At 40.9% G+C, this 20,221-nt stretch overlaps 1 protein-coding gene across 3 annotated transcripts in view; it reads left to right on the top strand.

The window, feature by feature from the left end:
* The window catches only part of PACS2 (phosphofurin acidic cluster sorting protein 2), a 474,262-nt gene that overhangs the window by 337,542 nt on the left and 116,499 nt on the right, over nt 1–20,221 (top strand). For all 3 annotated transcript variants that reach the window (XM_033952202.1, XM_033952201.1, XM_033952200.1), the window contains 2 exons: nt 6,092–6,246; nt 16,372–16,482. In XM_033952202.1, coding sequence (XP_033808093.1) covers nt 6,092–6,246; nt 16,372–16,482 — 266 coding nt within the window. The remainder of the gene's footprint in view (nt 1–6,091; nt 6,247–16,371; nt 16,483–20,221) is intronic.

Genomic DNA, 20,221 nt, shown 5'->3' with positions numbered 1-20,221 from the left:
GCATTTGTCTCTTTTTGCAAGTTGTCCCCCCCTTCCTCCTTGTAAGGGTTGTAACTTCTGCTCTATGCAGACTATCCCCTCTAAGCTTTCTTTTCTTTTTTTTTTAGTGTTGTCTATTTTGCTTTATGTTGAAACTAGTCTTTAAGCCCGTTACATTAACGGGTGCTAGAATACTGTTCACCCTCTATGTTGCCCCTTCCATTCACTGCCCTCTCTTCTCTTTCCATCTCTGTCCCATATGGCCTCTCTCCATCTCCTCCTTCCTTTTGCCTTGGTCTGGCATACCTTCCTCCTTCCCTCCAAGCCATTCTCTCCCCCTCTGCTCCCTTTCCTCATTTAACTACTTCATTGGTCAGCAGCAGCATTCACAATTCATTGCTGTTGCTGGCTTCAGGTCTTCCTCTTTGGCGGGTCCTGTCTTCATGAAAACAGGAAGTAGGCAGGACCGGCCAGAGAGGAAGGCCTGAAGCCAGCAACAGCAGCGAATTGTAAATGCTGCTGCTGCCTGAAGCACCCGAGGCAGACGCTTCTCTCCCCTCCCAGCCCAACCCCCGCTGACTCTGCGACCCTCCCAGCAAGATGACTTTAATATCAAACCTCCCTCCAGCGTTTGCAGTCGCTGCACGCTAAACAGGCTGCTTCTGCTTTCTTCTGCCGTTGAGTCTCTCTGTCGCGTCATTGATGACGTCATCAGTGACGCGGCAAAGGGACTCAACTGCAGGAGAAAGCCCGAAGCAGCCTGTTTAACATGCAGCGACTGCCAACGCTAGAGGGATGTTTGTACCGGTGCAGAAGCGATATGTCTCTCCCCCTCCAGTACCTGTGCAGCACTTTGCTGCGGTGCATCCTCCCATGGGGGGGGGGGGGTTTGCACAGTGGGAGCGGGTGAGAGCGCCGATCAGTTGGGGTTTTTTTTTTAAATTTTAAGTTGAAAGCCGGCGCTGCAGCTCCTCTCTCGATCCTGGTGCAGTTCGAGAGAGGAGCCGTTACCATTCACAGTGAGGAAGGCCGCCGCAGCTGTGTAATTTTTTTTTTATTATTTGAAAGCCGCCGCGAGCAAGTGGTGACGTAAAACCCGCGCATGCGCAATCGTGTTTTCGCGACGGATCAGGGAACACGATTTTTTTAGTGCGCATGCGCGTCCTACCATTTTATTATATTAGATAGTCTATACTCATACTTTTATTTCAACCTCTTAACATATAGGAATCCTCTTTGCTTTTCTCATGCTTGTTTAAATTTTTTCACTTTTTCCGCACCACCTCCTGCAGAAGAACATTTCAGGCATCCACCACCCTCTCTCTGAAAATGTATTTCTTGATGTTGCTTTTGTTCTGTCTTTGTAGCTTCATGTCATGTCCTCTAGTTCTGCAGCCTTTCTAAGTTCGGAAAAGGATGGTTTGCTCACTGATAGCTTTCAAGTATCTAAGGGCTCCTTTTACAAAGGCGCGCTAGGGCCTTAACATGTGGAATAGCGCGCGCTAAATTGCTGCATGCGCTAGCTGCTACCACCTCCTTTTGAGCAGGTGGTAGATTTACGGCTAGCAAGGCTAATCCGGTGCGTGCGTAAAAAATGCTAGCGCACCTTTGTAAAAGGAGCCCTAAATGGCTGGATCATGTCTCCCCTCTCTCTTCTTTCCTCTAGGACAGTGGTTCCCAACCCTGTCCTGGAGGACCATCAGCCAGTCGGGTTTTTATGATAGCCCTAATGAATATGCATGAGAGAGATTTGCATACAATGGAGGTGAAAGGCATGCAAATCTGCTCCATGCATATTCATTAGGGCTATCTTGAAAACCTGACGACTGGCTGGTGGTCCTCCAGGACAGGGTTGGGAACCACTGCTCTAGGATATATAATTTGTTTTAATTTTTTTCCCCAGATTTTCAGATGGGATATTTCAGTCCCCAGTAGGTGATTAGTCACCCAGTACCATTACTTCTCCCTTCGTTCCCACCTTTACGATATCATTAATCAGATCCCTGTTCAATCCCTTCTATTTGAGTTGGAGCTTCTTCTCTTCCCCATGCCCACTGTATTTCAACTATTTTAATGTTTTGACAGAGAACTACTCTTACCCCTTTTTGCCATCAATACCATTCATGAATAGATTATAGCTTATAGTTAATAAATTTGTTCTACTGCTTTACATAATACCAATATCAAAGTGATTTACAATACTCAATGTATATTTAAAAATTAGTAAGAAAAGGAATTATAATAAGTGATGGTAAAGTCCATTTATATCAGGCCATACATACCAACAAAAATCATATCCACACTAATAAATATAAACTTACAATACCATTCAGTTCCCCAGTATTGAACCTAGAAATGCCAAAGCAAGTGTGTGCTTATAAAAGCCACTTGAAACAGAGTAAAGATCTCTCTGATTTTAAAATTCTATGTTATGGTTAGGAAGGAGGTTTTGAAGTAGATGATTACATCACATGCATTCAGGATGAAGACTTGAAATAACTTCCATGTTATAAGAGGTCTCTTTACTGAGAACAGTGCATTTTTATGATACTTCACCTCCAAATCTAGCTATATTGGGGTGAGTTTGTTGTTAAAATGGGGCATCATTTGAATGATGAAAAATAGTGGGTTGATAGAAGTGATACATCAACTGCAAAAAGGAAGTTGTACACTGTGGTGTAAAAAATTGTTTAAAATAGCATTGTACAAATTATCCTTTATACCCCCTCTTTTTCTAATTTAAGATACTTGATTGCGGGTTGGACAACTTAGAAGGTGATCCGTTTGTGTTATCATAATATAATGTGTGTCAGCAGTGTAAGTTTAATATCTATATTAACAGGGCACTTTACCTGTGATTCTAATTTTGTTTTTATAAAACAAATTGAAAAGCTAGGTAGCTGCTTTCTCTGATTCAGCGAATACCTAGTTATAGTACCATATTTTTCGCTCCATAAGATGCACTTTTTTCCACCCAAAAGTGGGTGGAAATCTCGGTGCATCTTATTTAGCAAAGGTACAATTTTTTAAACCCCCCCCCGTACCGTTTTAAAAATCCCCCCGCCTCACGCCCCTTTTTAAAACATCCCCCCATATGCCTGCCCCCGCACCTTTTTAAAACATCCCTCTGCAAACACCCGCCGCCGCATCTTTTTAAAACATCCCCCCTCGCAAACACCTGCCGCCGTCGTACCTTGTTAAAAACACCCCCCCCGTAAACACCTGCCGCCGCACCTTTTTAAAACATCCCCCATCGCAAACACCTGCCGCTGTCGTACCTTGTTAAAAACATCCTGATGATCCAGCATGATTCCTCCCTCGCTAGCTGTCTCCTATTTCCCAGCCAGGAGCACGGAGGTCAGGTGGGACTCACGAGAACTGACAGCAGACATTCAGAAAGCAGCGCAGGGGCAGGCAGGAGCGCGTAAAGCTTGCTCCTGGCCGGGAAATAGGAGACAGCTAGTGAGGGAGGAATCATGCTGAACCACCAGGATGTTTTTAACAAGGTACGACGGTGGCAGGTGTTTGCGGGGGTTTTTAGAAAGGTACCGGGGGAGGGGATGATAAAAATACAGAGACAGCTGTCTAGGGAGAGAGAGAGGGAATAAAATAGGTACGGGGGTCTGAACTTCGTTTTCTGTGCTGGTCATTTTGGGGGCTGGGGTTGGAAGGGATTCAATGGGGCGGGGCCCTGGGGTAGGGGGAGTTCTTCTTGTGGCCTTGTAGGAGATAAGAGTCCAGTCCTCTTTGGCGAGTATTTCTATTTGTAAAAGTGTTTTTGTTGCGTGTCATATTGCCCTTGTGATTTTTTTCTTGTTAATAAAAAATAGATTTCAAATAAAAAGGTATGGGGGTGGCTACCACACAATGAGGGGAGGGATGGGAGGGATTTGTGGATCGTGGGGGCTGCTTTTCTCTGTTTTGCTGGAGGGGTTGTACACAGGGGACGGTACTTTAGATTTCGCCATAACAAAAATTTTGTATTGGGCATGCCTTGAGTACATTATGCTTGATCTTTACTTAATTTTGTTATTGTTCTGTTTTTGGTTGTATTCAGCACTGGTTCTACCAGAGTGCTATAGATGTACTTGTATGCATTATGGTTTTTCCTAATAGAGATTTTACAAAAAAAAAAAAAAAAGGTACGGGGTGGGGGTTCTGGCTGGCTGGCTGGCTGGCTGGCTTGGGGCAGGCTGGCTGCCATTAGACGTGCCCACCGCTAGACGTGCCCTGTACCCTGTCCCGGCCTACCACTAGACCACCAGAGGGAGAACAGGGCACACCATTTGGTTCAGAATTTTTTTTTCTTGGTTTTTCCTCCTCTACAGGTGGGTGCGTCTTATAGTTAGGTGCGTCTTATAGAGTGAAAAATTTCTTCGTGCAAAAATTAGCTCACCCTGTAAAAGAAACTGTACACAAAACAAGTAGGAAAAGCGTCTGAGTATAGATCATGGGAATTCTTTCCGCTCTTCATGTGTCTGTCTATATTGTGGTGGTTTGAATGGAGTGATATCTGAAAATTCATTTAAAAAGAATGATAAAATGAAACCAACTGTGATAAATGTATCACACCCTTTGATGTTGCAGTCAAAAGATTCCAAAGGATGAATTTTACAGTTTTAACTGCATTGTCCAATGACAACATGCTTCACCACTATCTGGCAATAATAGCATCCATAATAAATTTCATATGAAAAATTTCAACAAAACAGCGAAATTCAGATCAGAATCAGTAAGAATCACCCCCTCAGGTATTCAGTTTAGAGTTGTATATCCTACTTCAGTGGAAGTGTCACAGCCTGGGCCCACCCACTGTGGGCTCAGGCCCACCCAAAATTGTGGCACCCTCGGTTTTTGCATATGCGCTGGAGGGAGAAAAGCTGGCTTACTGGCAGCAGCCCATAGAGAGTGCTGCTGGCTTCAGTGAGTACAGGAGTGCTGTGGACTGCTGGAGCAGGACTCTTTCATCCTCTTACCCCTCTCCCACACATGCTCTGTTTTTACGTATATACAGGAGGGAGAAAAGCTGGCTTAGTGGCAACAGCCCTTAGAGAATGCTGCTTGGTACAGTGAGTTACTACAGGAGTGTTCTGGGCTACTGGCAGGCCTGCTAGCTCAAATATTGATTTGAATTTGGGGTCACGGGAGGTGGGGGTCCTTGAGGCCTGCACAAAGTGACATGCCTGGCTATGCCTCTGCCCTTCTTTTTCACACCTCTGAGTATATAAAGCAGTTTATATAATAGTAACAGGAAACCCCCCTTCAGTAACACAGCTTCATTCAACAATTGCATGTTCTGTGCACAGGATATACCATGTTTTTGCATGAAGAAATTACCTTAACAAGGTGTTTATTACAGAAGGCAAATGCCCATCTTCCCAATTTATTAATATGAAATTAGAATCACTGATGCAGATATTTTTTAAAATAAATTTGGCTAAAGATGGTCTTTGCTGTGTAAGAATTGTTTATAACAATGAGAACATTGATTCAGTTGGATTCTAAGAAGACAGGCTGTTACTTTTTCTTTGGACTTGATGTTCTAATCTAAAACAGTATTTCATTTGTGTAATCACACTTAGCTAATTGTACATCACAGAGAGCCACTTTTCAAGAAGTGATCAGGAGAAAACTCATCTTCTAAATGTGTTTTAAATAAAATGTCATAACCTTTGGGAAGATGATTCTTCAGGATATCTTTAGATCTTTAGTGAATGGAATGAGTTGCATTTATTATGCCACTTCATAGCTCATAATGATTCTGTATTTCCATGACGTTACATTCTTATAACTGTCCAGTTGCCCAATGATGAGTTGGAAAACAAAACTTGTAATTCTAGGCACCTTAGCTGCTGACATATTTATACTTGATCATTATAGAGGATTACTTGTGGCTTTCTCTACTTTTTTTTTTTTTTACTAGAGAAACACCCAGGTCCTTAACAGTTTTGCCAGGCAATTTTTCAGGCAATTTTGAAATAATTTCATCTGTATAATTTGGTGTTCAGGTAATATAGTAATTCATTTATTTTTTAGAATTTCATTGCTGAAATAATTAATTTGGTGTTTGTCTATGAACATATTCCTCTATACTATATTTTTCTTGTTTCAGTTGTAATTGCAATTCCCAGCCTCCAAATCCAGTTAAAATTGCAGTGGCGGGAGCCCAGAATTATCTCAGTGCGGTTCTGAGACTCTTTGTGGAGCAGTTGTCTCACAAAACCCCTGACTGGCTTGGATACATGAGATTTCTGATCATCCCCCTAGGTAAATTTCAATTAACTGTGTTTTTATATTTCATAGGTGAGCTTTTATGGATTAAAACTAGAAGATCCTCAGAGAAGCTTAAGCCTTTTATGATGATCTTTAAATATTTTGATAGGCTACCTCATGAAGAATACTTTTTGTGAAAATTCAGGAGGTTTAATCTTTCTGTGTTTTAAGATTTGGGGGGGGGGGGGATATTTGTAAGAGAGGAAAACCAATTAAGTCTTCAGTAGATGATAGCTAAATTTCTGAGATGTCATACTATCCATAACTTCCTATTTCCAACTGTATGTGATAGCTTGACTAGCTTATACAGTAGCTGTCTACCTAAAGTATGCTAAAATTAACCAAATAAGTTTTTCTGAATGTATTTGGCTTGCATAAATTTGTTGGGTATTTGCTTTGCTTCATAGTGCCTAGAAACAGCAGGGAATGTTGAAGATAATATTACTGAATTCAGAGAGATCAGTTAACACCTTAAAATATACTACTGTGTCCTACTTAATAAATTTATAAAGTTTATAAAATCTTAAAAGAAAATGATTTAAGCACAAACATCAAAGTGAGAAATTTTGACATTTTTTTCCAGTATTATAAAAATGGCCATAACAGATAAGGCTTCTTTTAAGTGGTCCTATTAATTAATGTTCTTGGTTCTCACAGCCCTTAATTTGGGGTGTGGAAACAAGATTTGTGAATAGCAAAATAAATTATTTTAACAGATCATCTTTTAACTTGGTCTATAGAGCATTGCTTAGCTTAATGTATCCAAGTTTATCCAAGTTTATTAAGTATTTTGATTTATCGCCTATTCAAAATTCAAGGCGATGTACAGATAAATAAAAATTTTTGGCAACATACTTACAATTATTAAATTAAACAAACGATTATCTTAAATATACATATTACAGTACTTTAGAGGGTATTTCTACAGATTATAATGAGATAAAAGGAAAATTATTTAACGGTTACATTCAGTATTAAAATCATTAATTCAGTATTAAAATCTTTAATTCAGGGGAAAAACAATAGGAAGGGAGACGAAGACAATTGACCTATTAAATTAAGAATGCGAAAAAAAATTAATCATGTAAGCTAAAAACATTGATCTTTTTATTTTATCAAATTTCAGCTGTGTTCTCTATGATATTTTTGTTGTAGCTTGATCAGTAGAGTAGCTTATAAATAGTGAAACACCAGGAAGTACGGTAGTATCTGTAGGCAGGTGTAAGCACACATGCACATGGTTTGTTAAGATGGGGAAGATTTTGAAGAAGGCCCCCAGCACTTGCTCCTATGCCCAACAGCACCATAGGACAGATGGCTCACCCCTGCATGCTGGAGGAGATAGTGAAAGCACAGTAGTACTGGCACCATTAGGAGAGGAGGTGAAAGTCCAAGGTTGCCAGAGGGGCAAGGAAATCAGGCCCTGCTATCTGAAGGGGAGCAGTTTAAAAAAAAAAAAAGGCCCAGTGATATAGTGCTGACAAAGACCACAAGCCTTACCAGCACAAGAAGATAAGTGCTGTGGTCATGGCAAATGATGGGCTGTCTGCTGGCAGGGGCCCAACCTTCATCAGCAAAAGATAAAGAAGGGGGAAGAGAGGAGACAGAAGAGGGGGTACACAGGGGAAGAAAGAACATTTCTAGTATAAGTTGTACAATTCTTGTTTCTATATATTTTGATTAGAAACATAAAAACATGATGGCAGATAAAAGCCAAATGAGCCATCCAGTCTTCTCATCCATAGCATTCACCCTCTCCTTAAGAAGTCCCACATGCCTATCCTACATTTTCTTGAATTCAGATATAGTCCTTGTCTCCACCACTTCCACGGGGAAGCTTTTTCACGCATCCACCACCCTTTCTGTTAAAAAAGATAGTATTTCCTTAGATTTATTTATTTTCAATATTCATTCTAGTGCAAAAGGCATATGAGTCTTGAACCCGTGGGTTATTTTCCTTTACTCGCGAATTTGTAGAAGGCATCATCTACCTTTTTCTCTCAGCTCCACCTCCTGCATCTCTGGGCTGTGCCCCATCTCCTCAGTTTTTCCTTCTACAGGTGAGCTGAAAGGTGTCTTTCTGATCTGCTATGATTTAGATTTTTATTTATTTATTTTGAAAGCACTAAGTTTTGCCCCCTAATGCAGCAGTGGGATCTGTGAAACAGGAGCTCTATTGAGAGTTTGTTGCATCTGTTGCTAGGAGGAAGTGAAAAGAAGCCAGATAAGTTCTTTGCACTTTGGAAATAGATTTATGCCTTGTATACTCCTAGCATTTGGAATTTTGTTTTGTGCTTGTATGAAAATATTTGGATAGCAAGAATCCTGCTACTATTGTGCTACAAACTGACCACCACCCAAAGGAGGGGACTGGGATTATATTATTTTGATAATATATTGCTCTTTACCTGTGATTTGTTTACTATTTATCATTGCCTGTGAAATTTTCAGCATATTATTTAATGATTGCCAGGATTGTGTGATAGTATAATCCATGTGGAGGAGTTTTTTCAGCCTTTGAATGAAGGTGAGCCATCCTGTTTTGCGTACTCCATTGAGGCTCAACAAGGTTTTGGCTCTTTATATCCGAGGTTTTTTCTCCCTCTTCTGATAGGTAGTGTGATAATAGTAGGCTCTGGATTGGATTGGATTGCATATACAATCACAGTACACCAATCCCCTCTGTGTTGAGAGTATGATTTCAACTATCCCAATATTGACTGGGTCATTGTAAGTTCTTACACAGTCTTGCTCTATTTATGGACTTGTGAGTAATTTCCCTATGGTCGCCAGACAGCTTATAGGAAGCCTCAAACAAACAATGCTTTGAGCCCCTCCCCTCTTACCTCAGGACTGCCCCCAAGAAATCTAGTTTCTTTCCTACAAGCTAGACTGTAGTAGCTTGTCTTTTCTACTTGTGTTTATTTTTATTTACACTCAGTATTTTTGTTTTTGAATTCCGCCCTTGTGCTGCAGAGGCTCCCCGTGGAGACAGCTCTAGCTGTTTCCAGGGGTTGACTGCCAGTCAGTGCACCCTCTGGCTAGCCTACACTTTGGTTTCGGTTTGGGGCTCGGGGCCTTTTCCCTTGAGAGCTTGCTCAGCCCAAGTTTATCTTCTAGTGTGTCTGAGCGCAAGCTGCATGGCTCCGTGGAGCTTCCCTGTCACAATGCGAATACAGTGAAACTAATGGATTGCGCTATTGTCAATAGCAGAGCCAAGAAAATATTAAACAGCAAGGGAGAAAGTATGAAACCCTGGGGAGACGCCAAGCTTTTGGTCGTAAAGTTCTGAACATAACATAGTAACATAGTAGATGACGGCAGATAAAGACCCGAATGGTCCATCCAGTCTGCCCAACCTGATTCAATTTAAATTTTTTTAATTTTTTCTTCTTAGATATTTCTTGGTAAGAATCCAAAACTCTACCCAGTACTGTGCTTGGGTTCCAACTGCCAAAATCTCCATCAAGACTCACTCCAGTCCATCTACACCCTCCCAGCCATTGAAGCCTTTCCCAGCCCATCCTCCCCCAAATGGCCATATACAGACACACAGACTGTGTAAATCTGCCCAGTACTGGCCTTAGTTCAATATTTACTATTATTTTCTGATTCTAGATCCTTTGTGTTCATTGCACGATTCTTTGATCTCCGTCACCGTTTTCCTCTACACCACCTCTCTCGGGAGCGCATTCCAGGCATCCACCATCCTCTCCATAAAGAATAATTTCCTAACATTGCTTTTGAATCTACCACCCCTCAACCTCAAATTATGTCCTCTGGTTTTACCATTTTCCTTTCTCTAGAAAAGATTTTGTTCTACGTTAAGACCCTTCAAGTATTTGAACGTCTGAATCATATCTCCCCTGTCCCTCCTTTCTTCTAAGGTTGAAACTTTTAAAATATTAAAAGGATTTGACAAAATAGGCCAGGAAGCAGAACTACTGACTTTTTCAGATGTGACACGGACAAGAGGTCATAGCCTGAAGCTGAGTGGCAGCAGGTTCAGGACAAATGTCAGGAAGTTCTGTTTCGCACAGAGAGTGGTGGACGCTTGGAATGCTCTTCTGGAGGAGGTTGTGACAGAGACTACTATTTTGGGTTTTAAGCGCAAGTTGGATGCACACCTCTGTGCAAATCATATCGAGGGATACGGGAAATTCGAGTCTCCAACAGGGAGCACCTAACTGGCCCTCCGCGTGTGCGGGTTGCCGGACTAGATGGACCAAGGTCTGATCCGGTGAAGGCGTTTATTATGTTCTTATACATATTCAGGGATTCCAGTCTCTCCTCATACGTCTTCTGGCACAAGCCTCCAATCATTTTCGTTGCCCTCCTCTGGACTGCTTCAAGTCTTCTTATGTCCTTTGCCAGATACGGTCTCCAAAACTGAACACAATACTCCTAGTGGGGCCTCACCAACGACCTGTACAGGGGCATCAACACTTTCTTCCTTCTACTGGCTACGCTTCTCTTTATACAGCCGAGCATCCTTTTGGCAGCAGCCACCGCCTTGTCACACTGTTTTTTCACCTTTAGATCTTCGGACACTATCACTCCACGTCTGTGCATATCAGCTTCTCACCTCGCAGCATAACGGTTCCTTCCGATTGTTAATCCCCAAATGCATTACTCTACATTTCTTTGCATTGAATTTTAGTTGCCAGAGATTAGACCATTCCTCTAACTTTTGCAGATCCCTTTTCATATTTTCCACTCCCTCTTCGATGTCTGCTCTGTTACAAATCTTGGTATCAGCCGCAAAAAGGCAAACTTTTCCTTCTAACACTTCAGCAATGTCACTCACAAACATGTTGAACAGGATTGGTCCCAGCACCGAACCCTGAGGGACTCCACTACTCACCTTTCCTTCCTCCGAGTGACTTCCATTAACCACCACCCTCTGGCGTCTGTCCGACAGCCAGCTTCTAACCCAGTTCACCACTTTGGGTCCTAACTTCAGCCCTTCAAGTTTGTTCAAGAGCCTCCTATGAGGAACCGTGTCAAAGGCTTTGCTGAAATCTAAGTAAATTACATCTAGCATATGCCTTCGATCCAGCTCACCAGTCACCCCATCAAAAAATTCAATCAGGTTCATTTGGCACAATTTACCTTTAATAAAGCCATGTTGCCTCGGATCCTGTAACCCAGGGCTGCCCAAGTCCGGTCCTCAAGATCTACTGGTAGGCCAGGTTTTCAGGATATCCACAATGAATATGCATGACAGAGAGATTTGAATCCCAAGAAGGCAGTGCAGGCAAATCTCTCTCATGCATATTCATTGTGGATATTCTGAAAACCTGGCCTGCCAGTAGATCTCGAGGACCGGATTTGGGCAGCCCTGCTGTAATCCATTAGATTCAAGGAAGTACACTATCCTTTCTTTCACTTCCATTATTTTTCATAGAAACATAGAAATAGACGGCAGATAAGGGCCCACGGCCCATCTAGTCTGCCCACCTTAATGTCCCTCCCCTACCTTTGCCCTGTGAATAGATCCCATGTGCCAATCCCATTTGGCCTTAAAATCAGGCACGCTGCTGGCCTCAATCACCTGTAGTGGAAGACTATTCCAGCGATCAACCACTCTTTCGGTGAAAAAGAATTTCCTGGTGTCACCTCGTAGTTTCCCGCCCCTGATTTTCAACGGATGCCCTCTTGTTGTCGTGGGACCCTTGAAAAATGGAAGTGAGGCTCACCGGCCTGTAGTTTCCCACTTCATCCCTGTTACCACTTTTGTAAATAGGGACCACATCCGCTCTCCTCCAATTCCCAGGAATCACTCCCGCCTCCAGAGATTTGTTGAACAGGTCTTTAATAGGACCTGCCAGAACCTCTCTGAGCTCCCTCAGTATCCTGGGATGGATCCCGTCCAGTCCCATCTCTTTGTCCACCTTCAGTTTTTCAAGTTGCTCATAAACACTTTCCTCCATGAACGGTATAGAATCTACTCCATTTTCTTGTGTTACTTTGCCAGACAATTTCGGTCCTTCTCCAGGATTTTCTTCCGTGAACACAGAACAGAAGTATTTGTTTAGCATGTTTGCTTTTTCCTCATCACTCTCCACATATCAGTTCCCAGCATCTTTTAGTTTAGCAATTCCATTTTTCATCTTCCTCCTTTCACTAATATATCTGCAAAAATTTTTGTCTCCCTTTTTATATTTTTAGCCATTTGTTCTTCCACCTGCGCTTTCGCCAGACGTATCTCTCTCTTGGCTTCTTTCAGTTTCATTCTTTTCTGTACTCCTCTTCTTGGGTTTTTTAATGTTTCAGGAACACCAACTGTCTCACCTTTATTTTCTCCGCTACTAGTTTGGAGAACCATATCGGTTTCCTTTTTCTCTTGTTTTTATTTATTTTCTTCCCATAAAGGTCCTTAGCCATTTTTATCGCTCCTATCAGCTTAGACCACTGTCTTTCCACTTCTCTTATGTTCTCCCATCCTAATAGCTCTTTCTTCAGGTACTCTTCCATTACATTAAAGTCTGTACATTTGAAATCTAGGACTTTAAATATTGTGCGGCCGCTCTCCATTTTAGCCGTTATATCAAACCAAACCATTTGATGATCTCTACTTCCCAGGTGAGCACCCACTTGAACATTAGAGATACTCTCTTCATTTGTGAGGACCAGATCCAATATTGCTTTTTCCCTCGTTGGTTCCGTCACCATTTGTCTGAGCAGAGCCTCTTGAAAGGCATCACAATCTCCCTACTTCTTTCCGATTCTGCAGATGGAACATTCCAGTCCTCATCCGGCAGGTTGAAATCTCCCAACAGAAGCACCTCCTCTTTCCTTCCAAACTTTTGGATATCGACAATCAGATCCTTATCAATTTGTTATGATTGAGTCGGAGGTCTGAAGATGAGTCTTGAACATTAACCTGGTAAATAAATTCTGTGGCTGAAATTCCCAGTGATTGAAGCCTCCTTAATAGCAGGGAGTGATATACGCTGCTGTTAAGTCCAAAAATAGAAGAAGAACTAAGTCTTTGATCAGAAAATATTGAATAGAAGTAATGAGACCTAACTGGAAAAGCTGGTTACCGGTTCAACACTGAATAAACCTATAAGATTGCTCTCTTCTGTTTTAAAATTTGACAATCAAATCTTCCAGAATTTCTGGATAAATTACTAATCCCATATATTCCCCTTAGGACCCTGCATTCAGCGGATCATAACCTTTTTTTAATACCAGACGCAAGGAGATCTTTTTAATATATGCAGCTCAGTTGTGGACCTCACTGCCTTCTTTTTAAAGAGGGAAATTTGCCCTCGATAAATTAAAAAGCTCTATAAAGTCCCTTTTGTATAGATTAAATCACTATCCCAGTTCTTCATCTCTCCAACATTTGGTTTTTTTTCAATATATAAGATTCATTGTTTATATATCTTACCTTCCTAATTGTATTTCCCTTATTTGTGACTTTTTCTTCATTTATTAAGGTTCTACCCCTATTCCTTATATGGCAAGTTAATCTGTAGCTGTTTTTGCCTGTTATATATATATTTTTACTATACCCCTGATTTTATTATAGAAACTATTATAAGCTTAGAAACTATTATAAGTGATAGCATCAAATTTTAAATAAACCTAAAATCTGAAACCTGAAAACTCAGTGGAATGATGGGGCCTAAAGCCTGTTTGATTGGGATGCAGAGCGTTCGTTTGTTCTAAGAAATGGGACAGTTGGATGGTGTCAGGTCAAAACCGCGGAAAACAAAGGCGCGCGCGGACAACTGAGCGCAGCGCAGAGGCGCGCGCCGAAGAAACTAAATTTTTAGGGGCTCCGACGGGGGTGTGTGGGGGGGAACCCCCCCACTTTACTTTATACAGATCGCGCCGCGTTGTGGGGGTGTTGGGGGTTTGGGGGGTTGTAACCTCCCACATTTTACTAAAAACTTCACTTTTTCCCTAAAAATATGGAAAAAGTTAAGTTTACAGTATAATGAGGGGGGTTACAACCCCCCAAACCACCCACAATGCCGCCGCAATCTGTATTAAGTAAAGTGGGGGGGCTCCCCAACAAAATCCCCCGTTGGAGCCCCTAAAAACTGTCATTTTCTTCGGTGCGCGCCTCCATCTTGCGCTCAGTTGTCGGCGTGCGCCTTTGTCTTCCGCGGTTTTGTATTATTAGAACATAAGAACATAAGAATAGTCTTACTGGGTCAGACCAATGGTCCATCAAGCCCAGTAGCCAGTTCTTGATGGACCATTTTTCTGACCCAGTAAGGCTATTCTTATGTTCTAATAATTTTTTCCGTTAATTTTGCCAAGAATGGAATATTGGCAATTGGGCAATACCTGGAACACTTGTTGGCTCTAAGGGAGGAATGTTTAAGTATTGGTCTTATAGAGGCCTGCTACCAGTTGGCAAGGTGCCAGTAGAAAGACGTTTAGAAATCTTACTATGAATGAAGGGGCCAAATGTGGAGAAATAACATTTTAGAATTGATAGCGGTAATTGCTCGGAGGGCCTACCTGTCATATTCATGTTTTGCAGAAATTGATGGATCTCCAATAGAAACTGGACAGAGAAGGTCAAGAATGAGCTTAAAGAGACATCCATTGCCCTCTCTGGTGAGCTGGAGGGAGTAATTGTAGAGGAATGATTAAAAGAGTTACGCACTTGGTTGATTTTGCTTTGGAAATAATCTGCTAGATCTTTGGCAGGAGGGATAGGAGCACTTACTGATTTTTTTGTTACCATGGGCTGTAAGTGATTTCACTATCGAATAAAGCATGGCAATCACTTTCCAAAAATACTAGGACTAGGGGGTATGCGATGAAGCTACTAAGTAGTAGATTTAAAACAGATTGGAGAAAATTTCTCCACACAATGTATAATTAAACTCTGGAATTCGTTGCTGGAGAATGTGGTAAAATCAGTTAGCTTAGCAGGGTTTAAAAAAGGTTTAGATAATTTCCTAAAAGGGAAGTCCATAGGTCATTATTGAGATAGCCTGGGGAAATCCACTACTTATTCCTAGGATAAGCAACATAAAATCTGTTTTACTACTTGGGATTTAGTTAGGTACTTGGGACCTGGGTTGGCCACTGTTGGAGACAGGATTCTGTGCTTGATGAATCTTGGTCTATCCCAGTATAGCAATACTTACATTCTTGTGAGAAAAATGAGAGACTCGACAGATACATAAATGTTAGTTCTGGTTGCACTCAGGAAGGTGGCTTCTTTGTTTCCATTTTGTTTTCAGTTATAATTGTATTGGCATTGATTTGTTGCCTTTGGCTTGTTGCAGATTAGAACAGAATTGGCTGGTTGGGAAGTACCCCGTTTCCCACCTCTTATATGACTTGTCAACTACTTTGATACGAACTGAGGAGATGGGGCACAACCCAGAGATGAAGGAGGCAGAGCCGAGAGAAAAAGGTAGATGATGCATAAGAACATAGGTCCATCGTGTCCAGCAGTCCGCTCCCGCGGCAGGCCCCCCAAGTCAAAGACCTGTTAGTGATCTTTTTCTTAAAACATTTGGCCTTGTATAGTATCCCTCTAACCATACCCCTCAATCCCCCTTTCCTTCAGGAACTCATCCAATCCCATTTTGAAACCCAAAATCGTACTCTGCTCAATCACCTCCTCTGGAAGCGCGTTCCAGGTGTCCACCACCCTCTGTGTGAAGAAGAAGTTCCTAGCATTTGGTCTGAATCTGTCTCCCTTCAATTTCTTTGAGTGCCCTCTTGTTACTGTTGCCCCCGCTAGTCTGAAGAATCTGTCCCTCTCTCCCTTCTCTATACTCTTCAAGATCTTGTAAGTTTCTATCATATCCCCTCTAAGTCTCCGCTTTTCCAGGGAAAAGAGCTCCAGCCTCTCAGCATATGAAAGGTTTTCCATGCCCTTTCCATGCCTTCTGCAATCACGCAAATAAAGGAGAATAATTCACTGGTTCAAGACTCGTATGCCTTTATACTAGAAAGAAGATTATCGAGGTAAGATCCTAATTTTCCCTTAACCAAGTAATCCAATGGTAAATTGGTGGTATACAAATCACTGCCTAAATTACTAGAAAATTGATTTGTCAAGAATTTGATTTGTTTGCTTTGGTACATTTTGAAAATGTTTTTTTTAATTTACTTATTGATCTTGCTGTGTAGGTTCTCATCCTGTTGCAAAATACCTAGGCTCTGTTGACTATAGGTATAACAACTTCTTTCAAGATTCTGCCTGGAAAGACCTCTTCAGCAAACTTGATACACAGACCACAAGTAAGAAGCTCACGCCATATATAAAGCACCACAATGGTTTACAGTGTATTAAAATTGTATATATTGACTTTCTTTTTGGTAAAAACAAGAACTGATCAGACTCCTCAAGATGACTGTGTTTTATGATCCTCTTTCCCTTGCATTTTTATATATATATATATATTTTTTTTTAATAAACAATATGTGGTGTTTGCACTGTTTATTATAGGCCCATTCCCTGGCTTAATAATTCTTTCTTCTGAGCCCACTCCATAGCTGCTTGGTTATATTCATTCTACAAACCCAAATCAACAGGCAGGCAAAAATATAGCAAGTCTACAAATATGCCCTGGATGAGGTTATAGGGAGTGGACAGGAGTCATCAGAAAAGAAGTTGCAGAAAAGATTTCAATACTAATATCTCCTCAATACTGCAAATATGTATTACATTGAAGGCCAATGGTCTTGATTTCTGTGCATTTTAATTACCAAGTAAATTACCTTTTTTCTTTAATACTACTGCTTTTAAGATGCATAATGTGATGATAGTTGGTGATTAGTTCTTGGTCAGTAACTCTGAGTAATACTCCTGGGGGAAATCTGCATAGCATGCAATTGACATAAGCAGACAAGTCTAAATGGCAAAGGAAGAAGACATTATATAGTTTGATTAATCGCCTAATCTACATTCTAGGCGATACCTGACTTCACTTCCTCCTCCTGCCATGTAATCCCTTTGGTGGAGGGGGAGTGCTAGCTCCAAAAGTACAATGAAGGAGGAGGGTAAAGAAATGTGAATGTACTATTGGGGAGAGTAAGGGAGGCTGGAGTTTGAAGAAATCTTGGTGAATCTGGAAGATGTGCTAAGCCAAATCAACAAGTTAAAAAGTGATAAATCGCCAGGACATTATGGTATACATCCCAGGGTACTAAAAGAACTCAAACATGAAATTGCTGACCTGCTGTTGTTAAAATCATCTGTAGTACCTGAAGATTGGAAGGTGGCCAATGTTACGTCGATTTTTAAAAAGGGCTTCTGGGGAGATCCGTGAAATTACAGACCAGTAAGCCTCACTTCAGTTCCGGGCAAAATGGTAGGAACAATTATAAAAAATAAAATTGTAGAACATGTAGACAAACATGATTTAATGAGATGGAGTCACCATGGATTCAGCCGAGGAAGATCTTGCCTCACCAATTTGCTTGACTTCTTTGAAGGTGCGAATAAACATGTGGATAAAGGTGAGCTGATAGTGTATCTAGATTTTCAGAAAACTTCTGATAAAGTTCCTCATGAGAAGCTCCTGAGAAAATTAAAGTGTCATGGGATAGGTGGCATATTTCAGTTGTGGATTAGAAATTGGTTATCGATAGAAAACAGAGGGTAGGGTTAAATGATCATATTTCTCAATGGAGGAGAGTAAACAGTGGAGTGCCTCAGGGGTCTGTACTGGGACCGGTGCTATTAAACTTATTTATAAATGATCTGGAAATTGTAACGACGAGTGAGGTGATTCAATTTGCAAATGACACTAAACTGTTCAGAGTTGTTAAAACACATGCGGATTGTGAAAAATTGAAGGCGGACCTTAGGAAATTGGAAGACTGGGCGTCCAAATGGCAGGTGAAATTGAATGTGGACAAATACAAAGTGATGCACATTGGGAAGAATAACCTGAATCACAGTTACCGGATGCTAGGGTCCACCTTGGAGATTAGCACCCAAGAAAAGGATCTGGGTATCATCATAGACAATACAATGAAACCTTCTGCTCTATGTGTGGCAGCGGCGGCCAAAAATACAAACAGGATGCTAGGAATTGTTAAAAAAGGGATGGTTAACAAGACTAAGAATGTTATAATGCCCCTATATCACTCCATGGTATGACCTCATCTGGAGTATTGCGTTCAATTCTGGTCTCCTTATCTCAAGAAAGATATAGTGGCGTTAGAAAAGTTTCAAAGAAGAGCAACCAAGATAGTAAAGAGGATGGAACTCCTCTCGTATGAGAAAAGACTACAATGGTTAGGGCTCTTCAGCTTGGAAAAGAGATGGCTGAAGGGAGATATGATTGAAGTCTACAAAATCCTGAGTGGAGTAGAATGGGTACAAGTGGATTGATTTTTCACTCAGTCAAAAATTGCAAAGACTAGTGGACACTCAATGAAGTTACAGGGAAATACTTTTAAAACCAATTGGAGGAATTTTTTTTCACTCAGAGAATAGTTAAGCTCTGGAACACATTGCCAGAGGAGGTGTAAGAGCGGATAGCGTAGCTGGTTTTAAGAAAGGTTTGGACAAGTTCCTGGAAGAAAAGTCCATAGTCTGTTATTGAGAAAGACATGGGGAAGCCACTGCTTGCCCTATATCGATAGCATGGAGTATTGCTACTCCTTGTGTTTTGGCCAGGTACTAGTGACCTGGATTGGCCACCGTGAGAACGGGCTACTCGGCTTGATGGACCATTGGTCTGACCCAGTAAGGCTATTCTTATGTTCTTATGAGTGAAATGGAAGGAAATGTTGGGCCTTAAGTTGGGAAAATCCTGTGCAAAAATGCTACAAATAAACAGTGCAGAATTTTGAAATATTTTTGTACAGAATTCCCCCAGGAATTGAGTAAGAATTGGTTACTTGAGAAGATAATTAAGAACGTTTCTGTCAGATGTTTAGTAGGTATTCCTAAACCAAACCCTGTAGTGTTATAAACATTTATAGACAGTATTGATCCTCATGATTAACCAGCTGAAGTGCTTAATTTTAATAAGATGCTTATAATGTTTAATCCAAGAATTTACCAAAAGACCTATTTTAGATTGCTGACAGAGGTACTTTATTTAGAAAATTTCTAACCTGCTTAATCCTAAGTATTTTACAAAATACAAACATAATCATAATTTGACATACAAAAATTAAAACAATCACAGCATAATGTATCTAAAATTAATCTCAACCAGTACTGTAATCCAATCAGCTAAATCCTCTACAAACAGAGTTGTTTTCAATACCTTCTTAAATTTCTGAATATCAGGGAGCAACCTTAATGGTCTAGTCAAATTACTCCATAATGAAACACCTGCCACCGAAATTGCAGATGCTTTTGTATTTGCATAACGCACATGTACCAGCTCATCTGTTGCCAATCACAATGCTCCCTCTGCTGTTAAAGATCTGTGGATGGTTGATATAAGCTTGTCACTTGTCTCAAATACCAAGGGATCTTATAATGAATGACTTTAAAGATCAATACTAGAACTTTAAAGATAATAAGAGAATTTGACAGGTAGCCAATGAAGCTGTTTAAACAATGGCGTTATGTGTTCAAATCTACTTCCATCACATATTAAGTGCATCTTGAACCACCTGCAGTGCTCTACACTGTGTGGAAGCTATTCTCAGGATAAAGAGTATTGAAATAGTCCAGTCTTTGAATTACTATGGTTTGCACAAACAAATGAAAATCATAAGAAGAGAACATAGGCTTTAATCTACTCAACAGTCGCATGTGGAAGAAAGCAGACTTGATCATTGCCAGCACTTGAACTTTCATACTTAATGATGAATCTAACCGGACTCCTAAAATCTTTAATTTTTGTTGGACTATAAATCTCATATTGTTAATCTCAGTATTTCAGGCCATAATGGATCTTCAATTCTACCAACCAGCATCACAACTGTTTTAGCTAGATTCAATACTAATTTATGGTCCGACATCCAATTATCTACAGCTTGTAAACACATTGTCAGTTTCTCTTTCATT

Source organism: Geotrypetes seraphini, chromosome 7, assembly GCF_902459505.1.
Source record: "Geotrypetes seraphini chromosome 7, aGeoSer1.1, whole genome shotgun sequence".
NCBI classification, from domain to species: Eukaryota; Metazoa; Chordata; class Amphibia; order Gymnophiona; family Dermophiidae; genus Geotrypetes; species Geotrypetes seraphini.
This window is presented reverse-complemented; position numbering and strand designations above follow the sequence as displayed.